We start from the raw sequence: 21269 nt of genomic DNA, 5'->3' as shown, positions 1-21269 counted from the left end.
ACTGCTGAAGGAATTTTCAAGTTTCTTGTGAACAGGCTGAAACAACAAGATTCACCTCTTTGCATTGCAATCAAGAGTGCAATGCATGATATATATATATATATATATATATATATATATATATATATATATATATATATATATATATATATATTTATATATATATATATATATATAAATATATATATATATATCATGGTAAAAAATATATATATATTATGGTAAAATATATATATATATATATATATATATATATATATATATATATATATATATATATATATATATTTATATTTATATATTATGTATATATATATATTATGGTAAAAAACAAAGTTAACAACAATTCGCTACTTCAACAAATAAGCTGCACTTTTATAACAACTGAAAGTCAAAGCAATTATAATTATGCGGAAGTACATTAACTCCTATTAATTTTTAAAAATCCGCAATAATAATGACTTTAAAGTTTTTTAATTAATTGTGTTTTTGTTTTTGTATTTTAAAAACATTTTTTTAAAACATGCGTGAAGTATTGCTACATCAACTATCTTATAGCCTGCTGCTACAAAGGTGTGTGGCTACATTGACTATTTTATAGCCTGCTGCTAAAAGGAAGTGTTGCTACATTGACTACCTTATAGCCTGCTGCTACAAGGGAGTGCTGCTACATTGACTACCTTATAGCCTGCTGCTACAAGGGAATGCTGCTACATCGGCTATCTTAATCCTGCTACTACAAGGAAGTACCGCTACATCGATTGAGGGTTTGGTTAAGGCAAGCAATCTATCATATACCATGCAAGACTATATATATATATATATATATATATATATATATATATATATATATATATATATATATATATAAAAGTGGGCCTAGAATAGAACCCTGTGGAACACCACATTTTATGTCAATTAATTTTTCAAATTGAAAATAATCTCCATAGAAAACAAATTGTTTTCTATTTGTCAAATAACTTTTATACCATTTTATTAATTTGCCATTAATTCCGTAAAATTTGAGTTTCTTAAGTAGAATTTTGTGATCGACCGTGTCGAATGCTTTTGATAGGTCAATGAAAATACCTAGTGTACTTTGTGATCTACCAAATGAATTGGAGATTTCACGAATGAACTGTGTAATGGCTTGTTCAGTTGAACAATTTTTTTTATAACCGAATTGATTTTTATATAGAAGTTTATTTAGATTAAGGTAATTGTATGTTCTATTGTATATAATTCTTTCTAAAATTTTCGAGAAGGTTGAAAGAACTGAGATAGGGCGATAATTACTAATATTTGATTTTTTCCGTCTTTGTAAATTGGAGTAACTTTAGCTATTTTTAATTGGTCGGGGAATATACCTTGCTGTAAGATGCCCTGAACACTTTATAAAGAATACATTTTAAATTTTCAAAGCAATCTATGACTATGTTGCCATTTATTTCGTCCGCACCTGAAGCTTTGTTTCTTTTAAGAGATTTGTAAGCTCTCTCAAACTCATCAAAGGATAAGTCAGAATATAAATTATCTATAAAAAGCGAATTATTTATAGGCTCTAGGAAATCACTAAAAGTTTTTCCGTAATAGGAATCTTATTTGCCAATTTAGTTTTTATATCAATAAAATATTTATTAAATTCGTTTGCAATTTCGTTTGGTTCATATATTTGTTTTATTAATTTTAATTACTTTAGGAAGGTAATTTGAATTTGTTTTTTGTTTTCCTGTTAATTCTTTCAACGTTCTCCAAGTATTTTTTGAGTCGTTTTTAAATTTACTAATTCTTCGTTAGAGTCATGACATCTTACAAGTTGGACCACGTTTCTTGTTTTAGTCTAACCGATAATTCATTAGTATTACTTGTTTTTAAAATTGCGTTTTTTTCAAATTTATAACTTTTGGTTCCACAATCAGACATGGCTTTTAAATTTCTTACTTTTATAAATATCGGAAAGTGATCGCTAATATCAATCATAAATATCCCGGTTTCAAATTCCATTTCCAGGTAATTTCTTAATTAAAATATTGTCTATTGCCGTTGCCGAGGTTTTTGACACTCGTGTTGGCTTGTTAATTGCTGAAAAGACATTAAATTTAAGAAGCATACCAAAAAAGGATTTTGTTTTCGGAGACTTTGAATAAGTTAGAGCATCACGGTTCATGTCTCCAATAACGTATAAAGTTTTATTTTCTTTCTTTATTTTTTCAATCGTATTTTTGATAAAAGTTTGAAATAATTTGATTTTGCCACTTGGTGGACGATAAACGCATCCAATTAAAATACTTCGAAATTTTTTATTTACAATTTCAATGAAAAGGCTTTCATAATTATTGTTTGAGAAGCATTGTATATTTTTTACCTTAAAATCGTGCTTTTTTGAGAAATAAAGCCCTAACCCTCCACCTTTTTTCCACTTCCTCTTGTTTGACTAATAAGTTTATAAGATGGCAAATTAAAAGTAGAATTTAATTCAAGAGAATTTTCAAAATCATGCCAAGCCTCTGAAAGAGCTATGACGTCGAACGTGTAATTAATAATATTTAAAAATTCTTTTAGTTTCTCAAAATTTTGCTGCATGCTTCTAATGTTTATATGCAAAACTGAAACACAATGAAATAAATCAAAACTTTAAAAAAATCTTACTCGTTTCTGTGCGTCAAACAACCAGCTGCGCTGTGGTCAATTTCTTCATTTCGAATTAACAATTACTTTGCGGATGTTTTTTTTAAAATTCGTGAACAATAAGTTTATTGTACACGACTTTAATATAACATTGATGTCACAAGTATCATAAACTGATACCGGCACTACAAACCTCAGTTTTGAGTTATAATTTGAAATTTTAACTTATGTTGCATAGGAAAATTTTCAATATACATATCAAAAGTGTTTCTACTAACCTCAATTTACTGTATATATATATATATATATATATATTAAAATTCAACTGCTGCATATATCTTATAATAAAATATTACAGTAGAGCATATATAGATGCTACAAATTTTAGTCACTAAGTTAAACATCACAATGCTGCACATATCTTGGCCACTAAATTTGGATTCATTTGACTCATAAACTGGACTTCTCCTCTCAGTTTGACGCTCAGATCTTTAAAAACAAAAATAATATGTATATGTTTATATAAATAATATATATATATATATATATAATATATATATATATATATATATATATATATATATATATATATATATATATATATATATATATACATATATATATATATATATATATATGTTGATATAAATAATATATATATGTTTATATAAACAATATATATATGTTTATATAAATAATATAAATATACATATATATAATATATATATATATATATATATATATATGTATATATATATATATATATATATATATATATATATATATATATATATATATATATATATATATATATATGTTTATATAAACAATATATATATGTTTATATAAATAATATAAATATGTATATATATATGTTTATATAAACAATATAAATATATATATATATATGTTTATATAAATAATATATATATGTTTATATAAATAATATATATATGTTTATAAAAATAATATATATACATATATATATATATATGTATATATGATTATGATATATATATATATATATATATATATATATATATATATATATATATATATATATATATATATATATATATATATATATATATATATGATTATATAATATATATATATATATATATATATAAATACATATATATATATATATATATATATAATATATATATATATGTCAAACAGGGTTACAGCTTCAAAACGTACAAAGTCCACAGCGAATCAAATGACGTTATGATTTTTAGCAACCAATAAAAGGAGTGTTTATATTAAAATTAGCGCACTTTTTGTTGCCGCCCCAAGTTTCATTTAATATTCACATAGAAAAAAATGACTGAAATTACACAAGGTTTTATAGCTGTTGAAGAAAAAGCAAGCCATCGCCTTACTAAGGGTAACGCAAGGAAAAGAAAACAAGTTGAAAGGCAAGTAGTGTATTTTTATATCATGAATATTAAAAGCTTTATACAAACAGAATCATACAAACTTATTTTATATATATAAGATAAATTTGTATGATTCAGTTTATATATATATATATATATATATATATATATATATATATATATATATATATATATATATATATATATATATATATATATATATATATATATATATAAATTTCAGTATTATTAAGGTTGTACATCATGATAATAGATAAAAAAAAATTATCAGTGCAATTTCATTAATAAAATATCAATAAACGTTGAAAATTACGAATAGTGTAAAAATATCAAAATTTACCGAGCTAGTGCTTAATGAAATTTAATTTTTAAAATTTCTCTGTTTTTAACTAATTATAAAAATACTTTTTTTCACTTTATTACTCTTTTTTATTACTTTTTTTTGATATTTGAAGAAAAAAAAATATCGACACTTAGCGTAACATTATATAAGTTTACATTTTAATTTTTAGGGATGGACCAAAACCACCTTCAAAACACTATTGCCGACATGAACACAAAACGAAATACAAATGTTCTGAAATAAAAAATACTGACCTCTACCTTTTTAATCCTCATTTTTATAATGCTATCAAAAAATGTGACCAAGACAAATATATATTAAAGTTTTTGTCTGTTCAAAAAAAACAACAATCTTGAAATAAAGAGCTTTTATCCTCAAAAAATGAGAAATAGATCTAATTGTGAAACCAGTCATTTCATGGAAAATGAAAACAGACAAATAGTGCATATTTGTAAAGATACTTTTCTAAAATGCTTACATGTTGGTAAAACTCGTGTTCAAAATATTGCAAAACATTTCTTTAAACATGGTAATCCTAGAAAAGAAAACAGAGGTGGTGATAAAAAGAACCACAATTTTACGGATAAGCGAAAGGCTGTGATAAAATTTATAAAGACTCTTCCTGGAAGGGAGAGTCTTTGTAGCAGAAAGAAATCTACAAAACTTTATATACCATCAGAGCTTAAAAGTATTAAAACAGTATGGAAATTGTATTCAGAAGAGGAACCTAATCTACCAGTGACATATTAACTTTTGCGAAAAATTTTTATAATCAACTTTAATTTAGGGTTTGGTGCTCCTAAATAAGATGCATGTTAATTTAGTGAAAGAATTCGAAACCAAATAAAGATTGCAAATAATTTAGAAAGTAAGAACAGTTTAATTACTGATTTAGTTGTTCATAAGCGTAGTGCAAATGCATTCTATGATCTTTTAAAGGAGCAGAGAGATGGTTTAAAAATTATTTGCTTTGACCTTCAACAAAACCAAGCCATTCCTAAAGTTCCAGATCAGCAAGCTTATTACAGTAGACAACTATACATATACAACTTTTGTGTTGTAGAAAACGAAAATAACGGATCATTAAATCAAGATAATGTCACTATCTATACTTGGAATGAGAATGATTTCAAAAAGAATAGTTCTTCCTGTTTCAGTGCAGTATTTATATACAAGCTCTGCAATGCAAACATGGATGGCATAGACACTTTTCGTTTAGTTTCTGATGCATGTGGTAGTCAAAATAAAAATATTGCTTAAATTTATATGGCAGGTTTCTGGCTGTTAAGACATACACCGATATTAGTAAAAACAATTGAATTTTTGTTTCCTGTTCAAGGACATACATTTTTGCCTTGTGACCGTGTATTTGGAACTTTTTAAGGTTTTTTAGAAAAAAACCTTAAAAAGATTGAACGAATATATTCCCCAGAAGAGTACTATAATGATTACAGTACACAGGGAAAATTGAAAACTGCAGAAAGAGACTGGAGTGTGTTAGATTTTAAATCAGTATCTCTAAGAATTTTTAAAAAATCATTACCAATCAAAATTCAGGAAAATAAACACTTTTTTATTACAATAGGATCACTTAAAAATATTAAAGTCCAAGGAGAACCAAATTTTAAATTTTTTCTGAACAGTCCTCAGATTATAACAAAGAGAGGGCGTGACTGTTTTTCTTGTCCATCTCAGATTCAGAAAGGAGTCCCAGTTGCAGATGCTAAAAAGAAAGATATCAAAAGTTTAATTCTTGTGCATGCAGGAGTGAACTGGGAGCAGGATAATCGTTTTAATCTTTTAAAAAGTATTGTTAGTGATTCTTTAATAGAAGAATGCCTAGAAGATGAGAAAGATACTATATGCAGTTGAAGATGCTGTAAGCAGACATGTTTAACTTTTTGTTGTATTTCAAATCTTGCTTTGTTGTTGATCAGTTTCTTAATAAAAAACTTATAATACTTTGTTTTTCCCGTTGTTTATACTTCCTTTTCCGTTACCTTATTTATAGTATAATAATAAAAAACCTATAATTCGCGCAAGTTAAATAAATCAAAATATTTCAATGCTTTTTAATAAACTAACAAGCCCTGTGTATTTAACCAAACATTTTCAAAGTAATCTAAGTCCAACTGACATTATCAAAATAAGCCATATTTAAGTCCATATTTCAAAAAGGTTTATTTCGAGATCCTGTAGAGTTGCATTTTTTTTATGCACTTGATTTTATAGTGTCTATTTAATGAAACAAACTTAACGAACACAATTTTTTTTGGAGCGCTAATTAGGCGTTGGCCAGTTTTCCTTCGATTTCTCAAAATCAATTTACTTGGACTTAGAACGTTTTGCAGATGGGCTCCTTATATATATATATATATATACATATATATATATATATATATATATATATATATATATATATATATATATATATATATATATATATATATATATATATATATATATATATATATACTATAAAAATATTATTTTTGATTAATTATTAATTTGTTAATTTTGAATTAATTTTTATACAAAAAACTCTTTTGAAGATTGCAAAAATATTTAAAAAATTAACTTAACGCCACAAGAAAAAATTAAAAAATATTTACACAGGTCAACAATAATTTGTAAAAACTTTTTCCACCATTTAAACCATATGTATTGTTAGATGCCATATTTGGTATCAGTTTTTTATTATTATCCACAATATGACATTATTTATTTCAAAATAGACGAAGTTTGATACGTAAAAATTAAAGTCATTTTTTATTAGGCTACAATTTTTACTTATGATAATAATAAATTACTACGATACAAGTATTTTTTGTTTTTATTTTTTCACATTTCCCTTTTATCTGGAAAGATTCTTATATAAATAAAGATCAATAATAATAACTCATCATATTACAATCCTACCAACGCTGTTATCAGATCTCAATTTCTTTTATGAAACTGTTCCTCCAGCTTTTTACTCACAACCCGAGTTTTAGGAAAAAAGTCAAGGTGATTTTTAAAGCCCATCAAAATTTTTTTTGATGAGCCTTAAAGTGTCAATGTTTTTCTTACAAGCCATTGTCTTTTGGATCAAAGATGATCCGTTGCTCTGTTACCCCACACTTATATAAAAGATGTACAATTTGAAAATTCTTTTTGATATTCAACAAGCACGGAGAAAACTCCATAAAAATCAAATCATGTGCTGTATAATCAATTATGTAAAATTGTATTGAGAATTTTGAAAATTTCCTTCATGTAGACTGAATGTGCGAATAGGCAATGAGTGTAAGTATTTTTATTGCGTAAAAGAACACCTTTTAAACTAATTTTTAAGTCCATAAAAAGTATTTAATTTTTATGTTTGTACTGATTGCTAAATTTATTTAATAAAATGTCAATACCATGGAGGTATACTAAATCTTCTTCCTGCTTGAAAAAATGAGCAAGAAGTTGATCTCATGATCCAAAATGTTAAATAGATGTTTTAGATACTAATAAACGTTTTTCTATTTAAATGATTAAACTTATATCTTTCACATTATATATATATATATATATATATATATATATATATATATATATATATATATATATATATATATATATATATATATATATATATATAATACTAAAATGCGAGAGATTTGTGACTTATATCTACCTATTTAAAATTAACCAAACAAAATATAGTTAGATGAACATATAGAAAAAAGTTTTTCAAAATAAATTTTCGTAGAAATAAGTTGTAGCTCTGGTCAGCTAATGTTTATATATTTAATATTTAATAACTTTAGAATAAATTATACCTTTGGTTAACCAATGTTTGTATTTGTAATAATTCATCATAATCTCATATTCTTCATCATTATAGTTTTCTATTTCAAATTTTTCAAAATCTTGCACAAAATCGAATCCCTAAAAAAAAAAAAATCACAAGTTATATATTATATTAATATATAACTTATATTATATTAACCCTTTAACAGTGGAACACTTTTTTCTATTGCCATCTTTAATATTTTTTTTATTTAAATAAGGAAACTTCTTAACTTTAAGTCAAAAAAAAAAAAAATTGAACAGTATTTTTTTCAAAATATTTTAATAATATTATTTATAAAACTTTTAATTTCAAGTCTTTGGAAGTATGATAATGTTTGAAACAAAAATTAACACACAGACCAACTTCATATTCAACACACATGTATCTAGAGTCAGTTCAAATTTTGTTAGCACTGCATACTGCACATCTCCTTGATGTTCGTCATTTGATACCTCCCAATCCTATCAATCTTGATAGGATTGGGAGGTATTAAATGATGGAAAATGTCACTAAACTAGTCTTGTTGGATAAATAGAACCTCCAGATTTTAAGTTGGTGCTCTTGGTAATGTAATTTGAAAATATTTAATCAATAATACTTTGGCGCAAGGAAATTGATGTTTTTGTAAATCCAAGCTCTTTACCAATTCAGTAAGCATTATTAACAGATGTGTTTATTAGATGCATAAAGTATTTTTTATACCATTTCTTGACCCTTTTACACTCTGAGTTGTAAGTTGTTAACATTTGATCACCTTGATCAACACCACCCATATTTATGCTATAAAGATCTACAACAGCAATTACCTTTACTTTACCAGATCTAGCTACTTCTGTGATACTATTTTTAATGCATGTGCTTAATAAATAAATGTCCTTTTTATCTCTCCATTTAGTACACATAATACCAGTACTTTCTTCAAATTAAACATTTCATCTTGTTGTAACTTCTTGGAAATTAATCCAGTTAGAAGACCTTTCTGGCCTTTTCTTAGTGTACCAACACAATCAATTTTATTTACTAAAAGATTATGATAAAGTTCAACAGAAGTGTACCAATTATCAATAAATACACAATAACCTTTGTTTAAAAGATTATCCATAAGCGTCATGACAATATGTGAGGCTATATAATTATAATTATTATTGTTTATCATTTACATTTTTCCTGTGTACAATAGACCATTCCAAATATAAACTGTTTTAGATTCTGCTAGAATAAAAGACTTTAAAGCAAACCTTGCTCGTTTACTTGGGATATATTGCTTCCAACTCAATCATCCTTTCCATAATAGTAAAGATTCATTGATTGCGACATTGTGCTGAGGTACATAAGCTTTACGAAAAAGTGCAAACAGATAGTCATGAATAAATTTTATTTTTGCGCACTTTAGAGCATTTTCTGCTAAGTTAGAATTATCAACGAAGTGAATAAATGTATCAATAAGTCTAAACCTATCATACTTGATAACTTTACACACTACTGGTGTAGCAAATGTCACATTTGCTGTATGATATAACTAATACGTTGGTTTCCAAATAATACCACGGTATAGAATCAATCCAGTATATATATGTATTTCATCTCTTGTTACTGGAGTCCACTTTTTAAACCTAGGCTTTGGCTTCAATTGCTTTTCTTTTAGAGTTTGAAAGGCATACAAGTTTGTTTGTTCAACTATGTAATTACAAATGCCATTGGTAACAAAGAATTCAAACAACTGATGTGGTTCAAAGGAAGTTATGTCAGGATGTATTCCTGGGATACCAGTAAACTTATAATTATCACAGCAACCTAAAATTTCATCATCATTCCACGAATAGTTTATATTATCGATCTTTTTCGTTTATTTGTTTGAACTATTTCTTCTGAAGACAACTTATTACTTTCAATATTAGAATGTAACTGGAGTTCATGAACTTCTACACTGAATCGCTGTCTGATTGGGTATATTCTGATTCACTTGAACAAGAAAACTCTTTGTATGACTCAAAAAAATCTTTGCTGTCACTTTCCATCAATAACTGAAGCATTTCTTCTGCAGTAAATGTCTTTTTTGAAAGCTTAAAGTCGAGAACCTATTGTTTTGCATGCGCAATTTTTTTTGTTGAATTTTTACTTTGAATAAAAAATTAATGCATTGCAAGAAAACAATAAATTCACACAAAAGACAGATCGTAAAGTTTAACTAATTCCAGATCTTTTGATGAAAAAACTAAAAAAAATCATGCAACAAAAAAAATCATCCACATATAAGTATCATTTTATCTTTGACGAATATAACTGTATATTAACTGTCATACACTATTAAGGGGTTAATATAGAGTAAAATCAGGTCAAACCGCATTGATAAAAATTAAATAACTTTTTTATTTAATTTTTTTTTCATTAGATAGGTAATAAAAAACTACATAAGATTATATAAATATATATTAAAAAAAAAAATAATCAAATTATCGAAAATCTTAAATGTAAGAAAAAATATGTGCAGTTTCAGGTGACGCTCTGATAAAACCACACACTTTTTTTTTGTATTCTTTTTTTTAACACAACATATTTAAGAAACTATATTAAAGTTATACATTTTTTGCAACAAAAAAATTTAGTACCATCTACATATTTTTTGTTAATTATGTTTCTTTGCACAACCGTTCCCGACACATTGAATTCTCACATTGTGACATTTTTGTGTGCAATTGTACTCTGCACTTTTTACATTTTTAAAATTTTAATTGTTTGATTGCAGGTTCTTGGTCTTCATTATTGTTTTGCTTTGGTTGCTCAGCATTGTTTTGCTCAGGCATTTGAGTATTTGGTATAGCGAGTCTACGCTCTGTGTTAAATTTAGCAACTTTGACAGCTTTCTTTGTAGCTTATTCATCTTTTTATTTTAGGAACTCGATCACATTTTCTTTGGTAACACATTTTTTGCCAAGTTTTTACATTGCTTCAATTTCTTAACATGCAATTGATTTTTGGCTTGAAAAAATTGCTAATCGATGTGTTATGTAGCTGCTGCGGAGGCTGCTTAAGATAATGATGGTGGATTAAACATTTGTGTGATTGCTAATGCCTTATAATTTATGTTGTTTTTATTAAGTGGAAATAAGCTAGTGTACTGTAAATCAACAATTGCATACAAGCCTATAAAACATGACACTCTCGTACAGCAGTTTGAGCATCAGTGGAAAATTTTAGTAATAAAATATGAATGCCACCAATTTGCTCAGTTTCAGGTATAAATACCTTCTTCAGCAATTCAATAAACATATCTAACCTGATTTTGAAATTAAATACTTAGTGCCAACTTGACCACATTCTTGCCCAGTCAGGACGTTTTTTTTGGCTTTGTATATCACAAATGGTGGTGGAAAATGCCAATCAGCATTGCAGAATTTTTTACAGTATAATTAATTTTTTTCATTGTTACCAGTTAGCTTAAATGCACGCCTTGTTCTTTCTTGATACACTACCTGCCTTGCTTTGATCACCCAAAAAATCATTTACATCACTGTTCCAAATACACAACCCAGAAGTTATACTAGTTTGATATTGCTTGGCGACGCATTCAAAATAACGATAAACTATTTCTGTTATGAGACTGGAACGCCATGTTTGAATGCATTTTTTCTTAGTGCCAAATTGTTCTCTTTCATATCAGTTAATGTGGCTAGTATACCATCTTCCTTAAACGCTTTTTTTTTTATTTGACATTTTGAAGTGAGTTGAGTTGGATATAAATGATTTAATTAGGTGCTTTTATGAAAAACACTATTAAAGCTAATAGAGGTCGGTTTTTGCATTGGGGAATATATATATATATATATATATATATATATATATATATATATATATATATATATATATATATATATATATATATATATATATATATATATATATATATATATATATATATAAAATTACTAATATAAATTTTTTGACAAGTATAAACTTATACCTTTTCACTGAGTAGCTTTGGTAAATTTTGAGGATCTACATGCTTCTGTGAAAACTGTGAAGTTTGAGTGATACTTGTCACATAAGTACCTTTTTTCTATCAAAAGAAAAAATATTATAAATTTTAAAAAACACTTAAAACTCTTGGCAACATATGTTTATCAACATTTGTCAAATAGTTAAAACATCAATTAAATATGCTATCTTGTCAATCTAGAGAAAAAAAATACCAGCTTATTTTTGTCTTTTAACAATTTAACAAAGTGATTCACTAAACCTAGATTTTCAACTTCGACCTAAAGAAAAAAATAAGAAATTTCATAAAAGAAATAAAAAAAAAAACAACTGATTTTATAAACATTAATAAAATGACTCAAATTTACACGTAAATTTATGTTATATTAGACACTTTTAACTATAGTTTTTGGAAAAAATTTAATAATTTATATTAAACTATTAAATTTTTTACAGAATAATATTAAGTTAAAAATTTAATATCATTCTGCTATGCAGAAAATTATTAAATTTTTTTCTTTTCGCGGTATAATTTGACAAGTTTGACAAGTTTGTTAAATAAATTCTTTTGTAAAACAAGTAAAAAGATTTTATTTAAAATAAATTATACTTAAAAATAGATATACTTAAAATAGATATACTTAAGTGCAATAATTTGCACTTAACCGCTTCCTAATAAGTTATTTATAATAATATTTTAAAAACACTTATACTATATTTTATAAAAATAATATTTTATAATAATATTTTACAATACTAATACTTTATAATAATAATACTTTTAGAATAATTGTATTTTGTAACTAACAGCTTATTTTATTCTATTAATATGCCTAACCACACTTACTATACCTAACCACACTTAATTAATATACCTAACCACACTTAATATACCTAACCACACTTAATATACTTAACCACACTTAAAATACCTAACCACACTTAATATACTTAACCACACTTAATATACCTAACCACACTTAATATACCTAACCACACTTAATATACCTAACCACACTTAAAATACCTAACCACACTTAATTGTGTCTATATTATATTATTTATATTTGCTTCATTTTCTGATAAATTGTTTTACTTTATTATCTTGATTATTCAACATATTCCAAATTTGATAACAATTTTACTGTAGTATAAACTAAACTTTAACATTTTTTAAAATGGAACATTAAAAATCTCACAAGCTTCCATTATATTTATTAAAATGAAACATTAAAAATCTCACAAGCTTTCCATTATATTTATGCGATGTTTTACCAAAGAAAGCGTTTAATCCATTGACTGCATACAAAACATGAACTCTTCAAGAAATCATAAAATAAATTAAAATTACTTTTTTTTAGTTAAAAATAAATTAAACATAAATAAGGCAGAAAAAAAAAAATTTAAATTGTCTCTTACTTATTTTGATTTTGTATTTCTTTAAGCAACACTCCAACAGCATCGGTTGCATAAATGTTACGTCCAGCTGCCTAGTATAAAAAAGATGATTTATTTTAATATACAAAAAGTTATTTTAAATATATAAATAATACTTCAATTAAGTAAATACTTATAAAGAGTTTAAACCAGATTTTATATTATACTTTATATAATTGAATCTACCATATATAAAACTAACCTAAAAGAATACATATTAGAATGTTTCACTTTGTGGTCATAAAGAAAAAAATAAGTAGTAATGAGCCTCATCTGTTGCACAGGCATCTATTTTATTAGTAGAGCTTTTGTTTTTAATTTGGACTCTTTAATACTCTTAAATATTCTTAAATGTTTTCAAAGTCTTTATTTAGGCTTTTTTTAAAGGTTTTTTTAATCTTATTTGAGAAGGTTTTAAACATCAATATAATTTTGTTCTCTCTCTCAGTGATAAGAGAAAAAAAAAACATGGCAATTTTGTCAAGTTAAAACTATTTATACAAGTTTGTTTAAAAAATCACAAATTTATGCAATTTTTTCTGATTTCTGTAGTTTGCAATATGCCGTATAACTATTGTTATACAGCAAGACACATTAAAGCCATAAATATTATATTCTGACTACAACATGAAAGACACACCAAAGCCATAAATATTATACTCTGACAACAACATAAATAACCATGCCTTTTAACTCAAATTTCACACTTTAAAGCCTTCAGACTTAACATAAAATTTATATAAAGACCAACAACATCTTTTTTCTTACCTTTAAACAGTTTTGAAAATATTATTTTAGTCTTACTATATTTTCTTAACCAAACATCATTATAACCAGCTATAATCATATACATATATATATATATATATATATATATATATATATATATATATATATATATATATATATATATATATATATATATATATATATATATATATATATATATATATATATATATATATATATATCATTATAATCTACTATTCCACATAAAAAACAGTAGAAATGCTTGATGCACTGAAAGACAATAGAATGCTTACCACACTTTTGAGTTTTATGAAAAAATATTTAGCTTTTTTTATTAACATTTGAGGTAATGTTTGGTAAACCATCTTGTAACCCCAACAAAAAAGTCACCATAACAAAGGTTATTGCCCTAAAGCAATAAACATGCAATTCACACCACTGCAGAAGTAAATACTGTCTTTTACATCATAATAGACTTCAAATTCATTTTGCTGTTTTCAAATTATACAAATCCTACAATCTTTTTGAAGCAAATTCCGAAATCTGGTCACTAAATGGCATTCTTTAGTATGAAAGTTATACTGAACTTATTCCATTAAGCTACCTTAAGTGATACTTATATAATAGCCATAAACATAAAAGAATGATTATGGAGACCAAGGATGCGCAGTTTTAAAAGGACTCCTTTATATCTCTATTATTTCCAGGTCTGTAGTATCCAAAAGCTCTAAACATGTTTGTTGACTAATGATCTGCTATAAGAAAAAAATTCATGCAATTTAATGACTTGGAACTTATTGCTTTTAAGCTCAGAGTCCTGGAGTCCCAGAGTCCTTGCCACCATTATACCTAAAGACTCCAGGTTCAAAAAAAGTTTTAATTTTTTCCTATTAGTAGTCCACAAACTTTTTTATATTTTTAGAGTTCCTGGATACTAAAAACTATGAAGAAGTAATTTTTTTGTGACTTTCAAATCCGGAGTCCTTTTTGGGACTCCCATCCCTGCTGGAGACTGACATAACATAAAGAGTCTGGTGACTAACACTCTGGAAGCTATTTTAGTATTTTTCAATAAAATATTTCATTTTATAAATGTGCAGACAGATTTACTTATGTTATTTCAAACAAATAAGATTATCCTATTTATCTTATCTATTTCAAACAAATAAATAAGATTACTATATTAATATTACTGAGAAGGAACTAAAAAGAATAAAAGGTGAATTAATTAGAAGTTTAAAACTTGCTCTTAGATGTGTTAAGAATGGGCTTAAATAAAAATAGACTAAATTAAGATCATCAAAGCAGCAGATGAGATATCTTGGTACTTCAAATCCTTTCATGAACTTAAAGCGAAACAGCCTAATAAAAATAAATAAAAACTCTGGAGATCTGGAGAGTTCTTTTAAAAATATTCAAGTATCAAGATTCTCTGTCTTTTTAAAAATCAAACGAACCTGGATACAAATCTGTATAAAACTATATAAGATAGAATCTGCATCTGGATCTTGGAAAAAAAAATTATGTTAAGGTCCCAAAATTTTATGATATTATATTTAAGCCTTGAAGGATTAGTTCTTGTTCTTGTACATTTAAATTGTAGAATTAGTTCATTGTATCATTTCAATTAACCCAATTAATTATTTCATATAGTCAGTTGCCACGTTATCACTTTTTGCAGAATATGCAGAATTGCAAACATCAAAATGTACATCAACTAAAAAACCAAATTCAAGCAGATAATTCATTGCAATTGGGAATGTGATCATGAAAAAATTTATGAAAAGATGTTACTTTTGAGTGCTTAATTTGATCAAGTATTACAGAGACAATGCATAAACCTAATTTTTTTTAGTAGACCTAAGATAAAGTATGATATGCAATTAACATTTTCCTATGGGATTTCAGGTGACAGCCTCCATATAAGCTCCAATCAATAATTTACAAGTCAATAATTTTGAATAAAATCGGATAAACAAAAAATCTCCTGAGACTACTTAGTATTTTTGAAATCCTTAAGGTATCATCTACTTAGGTTCCAAATTTTAGGAAAAATCCTAAGTAGTATTTTTGAAATTTTAGGAAAATCCTACAAACCATTATCAAAATATTATATATAAAAAATATCAAAATATATATAAAAAATCAACATTATTTCATTTTTTTTGCTAAAATTTTTGTAATTATTATTCATTCAATATAGACTGCAAATGATGTAAATAAAAGTAATTCTGAGTTGTAAGGGTAATATGGTCTGGATGATTACATATGGAATGACCCTACTTGATACAGATTTATATGCATTGATACATAATTAAATATTCCTTAACTATTTACTATTGACCAATAACGTTCATCAATAATATGACAACATTTACCAATTATATTACATCATTCACCAACCATATTACATCCAATACTACAATCCAGTTTTTATTTTTCAATCTCTATTATTTTTTATTACAAAACACAATAGAAAAACAGACTTTGAAACATGTGATGTGTCGAATTTGTTACATATGTTAAAATAAAATTATATGTGATCATTTTTTTCCTTCTTGTAAAGTAGAATAAGAAATACAATGGTAACATTATAAAAACAAAATGGTAGCATAATAAATGGATGATATAGATGCACTACAACTGAGCTAGTTTTCATATTTACAAATGTGTTTAAAACCTTATCAAATATAAAACAAAATACCTGTGATACAACTTCATATAACGGTTTGCCTTCCTCTGTTGTTTCTCTTTTACCCCACTTGTATGTCTGAGTTGTTTTCAACTAAAAAGATTTTATCATTAGAAGCTATTTAAAAAAAAAAAAAAAAGCTATACATTTGCATATATTTTTCAAAATAAAATTTTAAAAAAATGTTGGCGCAATAAATAATACAACAAAAGTAATTAAAAGATTTTAAATTAAAATAAAAATTACAAATAGAAATAGAAATCAAAAATTAAATAAAAACTGAAATTAAATACATCATGTAGAAATTTATAGTTAATTTTGCTAAATGAATTTAACCAGTTAGCAGCTTCAATTGGTTGATCAAAACGTGTATTGTTCCAAGTTGAGGGCTGGACAATCGTTTTTGTTTGACCATCAATAAATCGAAATCCTTCATTAGAAAAAGACTATCAAACAATTTTTAATAAAATAGAAATAACATTTTTAAATTAAAAAAATTAAATAAAATAAAAGATAAATATAATGGGAATGCACATTGGGAAGACCATCTGCCTAAAGTCCAGGTTTCTAGAGTCCAGGCTCTTTGCTGCTTTAAGAAGATTTTAATGATTTTCAACATTCTATTTTGTATACAAAAATTTAAAGTCTATTGTTACTAAGGTAACATTTAAAAAAAATTAAATTAAAATATAATGAAGTTTAGTAATCAAGACATGGGGACATTTAAGAATCAAGACATTTTAATAGAAAAATATGGAAAACCCTGACAATTGTATTACAAATATTGGAGAACATGAAAAAAGCTGATTTAAAAAGGATGAATTAAATCATATAAACAAGCCAATCTTATGTTTGACTCAAAAATATAAAGATTGGCATTCAACATAAATTTGTAATTCTTATGGACAATCAAATTGAATGTTGATATGGTACAATTATTTTTATAATGTTAAAAATATTAGGACAGAAATTAAAAAACCAATTTTTCACCTTGTTAAAAACAGTCTAACTTTACTATTACATGCTGCAAAACAGTCTGCAGATGAGGTTGATACCAAGCAATTAAACAAAATTTAAAAAACTGATTGAAATTCAAATTAGAAATTAAGAAACTAGCAAATCATAAAGAAAGTGTACTGTAGGAAAAAATAATACTCGATAAGTTGAAAGAATCAAAACTATAATACAGATAAGAACCTTGAAGAACTATCTGAAATTAATTACGACATTGAAATTTTTATAATTAAAAAATCAAGATTTTTTGAAAATATAAAATTTCAACTAAAGCATTTATATGAATTTTGATTAATTGTTTATTTCAAGACATTATTTTAACATTCTTACTTTTAACTGCATTTTTCAATTTCTGTCTAATTATGAGAGGAAAAAAATATTATACATGAAAAACAATATACATGATATTTATAAAAATAATTAATGATGAAAATTTTTTCTTAACAAAAGTATAATTTAAAAAAGTCGTTGGAACTGGTGCCAAAGATGCCAACTGATCAGGTGCCAGGATCGTAACTTTTATATATGTTTTTAAAACTTTTTTATACTTGATACTTTGTGAGTTTCACAACTTCACAACAAACCTGTTTAACCATATTTAAAATAGGAAGAGAACAAAAAGGTTGATTAACTTAACACATACCATTAGGAACATGAACAATTATCCAATCATTTTGAAGACAATAATGAATAATATGAAGGAGAGACATTGCTTTACCATTTCCATCATGGCCATCTTAAAAACTGTAAAGGAAATTACATTTGAATTTGCTAAAAAAATTTATAACATCCAATAATAAAATTTAACCTACCGGTATAATTCTCAAACTATTTGGTATTTAATATTATACTATTTATACTACTTTTGTTTTTTATCTTTGTTTTTATTTAACTGAAATTTTAAAAATAATTCTTATATATTTGTTTTATATTTGATATGTATTTATTAGCTCAGAAAGAAATAAAAAAACAACAACGTATAAATGACATAAACAAGCTTTTGTTTAACAATTTAAAAAAATAACCTTTAAAAAAATATAAATGAAAAAGGTTTCATAACTTTTTATCTCTTACAAATAAATATAAAAGATAAATAAAAACTATATTTAAACCATAAAGATATTACAAATAAAAAGTAAATACAAAACAATTAAGATATTGCAAGTAAAAAATAAATATAAAGATTTTATATATATGAAACATGTTAGAAGAACTTTTAATATTTATTTGATTTTAAATTTTAAAGAATTTAAGAAAATAATTTGTAACTTATAAAATTTATTCAAAAATAAAAAGTCCCAAAAAGAACTCGATTTATTGTTTTCCAAAATCATTTTTACCTAGATGCTATAGATTTTGGAGCACTAAAGGAAGAAAAATTTATGAATTCAGGAATTTGTAAAGAAAGAAAAATAGGACTTCAGAAGTCTTAGAATCTATTATTTTTCAAAACTTGAAGTCTAGATTCACTTGTTAAAACAAATTATGAGAACTCCTGATTCAAAAATGATAAATTCTAGGACCCTCAAATACTGGTTACTTTATGAGTTGAAAACTTCTACAAAGTAACATTAACATTAAATCTCCTAATTTGTTTTTACCATAACCTCTAATACTATTTTATATTTATTTTATTAAATGAACATTAACTTTTATGCCATGAACAGCATAAAAATATGCATTTTAAGTTGCATAGAAACTAAATTTTAACTATAAATATCATTACAAAAATAAAATTAATATAAAAAGATACACAATAAATACTTTTTGACATCGTTTTCATTTTTATTTAAATTATCTATTATCTGAAGAGATGGTTTCCGCAACAACATACCATAATCATCTATAGTTCGAGACTAAAAAAGTTACTTTAGAAATAATAATGTTAAATATCATCATATCATAACCACAAAAATTACATCAACTGTTTTATTAAAATTTACATTAACTGTTTTATCTTAACTAATTCATAATAAAATTTAGTCTTGATTTACATCTCCACCATTATCTTCAACACAAGTGAATATCATTATTTCCAAAATCATCTATTAGTCTACTTACTACTTCATCAAAACGTTTTGGGATGGCAGTCGACAAGGCATCTGTTGCAATACTCTTAGGTATAGAATAAATTTGTGAAACATGCTTTAAACTGTGTTTGGCCTGTTGAAATATTTAGAGACAAATAAAGTAAACAAAATCTAAAAAATAATAAATATTATCATTAAACATAAAAATAGTTAATAAATAATAATAATAAATAATAACACACCTATGCCTATTCAAAACAAGTACTTGAAGACCCTCCACCCCCTCTCCTCTCTCTCTTTCTCGTCCTTCCTTCCAATACCATAAGATAAAAAACATTGTAAAATATTATTTTCACCATGAATTTTATTGCATAATCTGATTTATTTAACTATGGAAATGAAGCTGGCATCTATATTGGTTGGTCAAATATTTTACTTTTTTAATAAAGATTTCAAGAAAATAATACAAGATCTGCAATTTTCAACAAGTTATGTTTTTTCCAAAAACTTCATCATAAAACTGAAATTTTTTATTAATACATGTGTTTTGATATTTGATCTTATGGTTTAACCTTTAAAGCACCCATAGTACAGATATTGCTTTTACCCAATAACTTCTAACAAATCTTGATAAACATTTTTTAAATAAAACAAATGTTTATATAAGACAATTTAAATAATTGGCACTTAAGAAACTACTAGCTGTTTAAAAAACAATAACTGTATTTTAAACAATGTTTTTAAGCAAGAAAATATAAACAGTTTTTCTGGACTTCTATAGTTGCATATCTAATTAAGACCAATCACTCTTGATCGGGCCTTTTAAATTGACTAAAATTACCTCGTACACTATAAATAGGAGAAACACATGGCATTTAAAAAGAAGATATGCAAACTATTTCCGCCCCTTAGGCCAATATATAATGCGCAATAGCCACACATGGTTTTACTGACTTGACTAATGACCTAATATGGATTTGGCTACTTTTTCACCTGTCACAAGTAATAAACTCATTTTCTGTAGGTTATCAGCTTAACAGTATTTTTTTGATGCAGAGATAAAAATGTAGATAACTACATATTTATTACATAGAATATAGATAACTTTTTTTTTATTTCAGGTGGGCCTCTTTAGCCATGATGAAGGCAACTTATCTAGGAGAAAAAAATTGATATA

General features: G+C 25.3%; 1 protein-coding gene across 2 annotated transcripts in view; it reads right to left on the bottom strand.

Moving 5' to 3' along the window:
- Positions 1-2948: 2948 nt before the first annotated feature.
- LOC100204145 (small ribosomal subunit protein mS29) overlaps positions 2949-21269 on the bottom strand; it is a 19775-nt gene continuing 1454 nt past the window's right edge. The window contains exons 5-15 of one of the 2 annotated variants that reach the window (XM_065816817.1): positions 20124-20225; positions 19816-19918; positions 18706-18798; positions 17342-17478; positions 17061-17141; positions 13589-13659; positions 13413-13488; positions 12385-12450; positions 12156-12251; positions 8181-8289; positions 2949-3117 (exon numbers count right to left, since the gene is read on the bottom strand). In XM_065816817.1, coding sequence (XP_065672889.1) covers positions 3032-3117; positions 8181-8289; positions 12156-12251; positions 12385-12450; positions 13413-13488; positions 13589-13659; positions 17061-17141; positions 17342-17478; positions 18706-18798; positions 19816-19918; positions 20124-20225 — 1020 coding nt within the window. In that variant the 3' untranslated portion in view covers positions 2949-3031. Of the gene's footprint in view, positions 3118-4856; positions 4910-8180; positions 8290-12155; positions 12252-12384; positions 12451-13412; positions 13489-13588; positions 13660-17060; positions 17142-17341; positions 17479-18705; positions 18799-19815; positions 19919-20123; positions 20226-21269 lie in introns of those variants that run through there. The other variant, XM_065816818.1, reaches the window with a different exon arrangement.

The sequence above is a fragment of the Hydra vulgaris genome, chromosome 13 (assembly GCF_038396675.1).
Source record: "Hydra vulgaris chromosome 13, alternate assembly HydraT2T_AEP".
Classification (NCBI taxonomy): Eukaryota; Metazoa; Cnidaria; class Hydrozoa; order Anthoathecata; family Hydridae; genus Hydra; species Hydra vulgaris.
The sequence above is the reverse complement of the archived record's forward strand: the minus strand, read 5'-3'. Positions and strand labels throughout refer to the sequence as shown.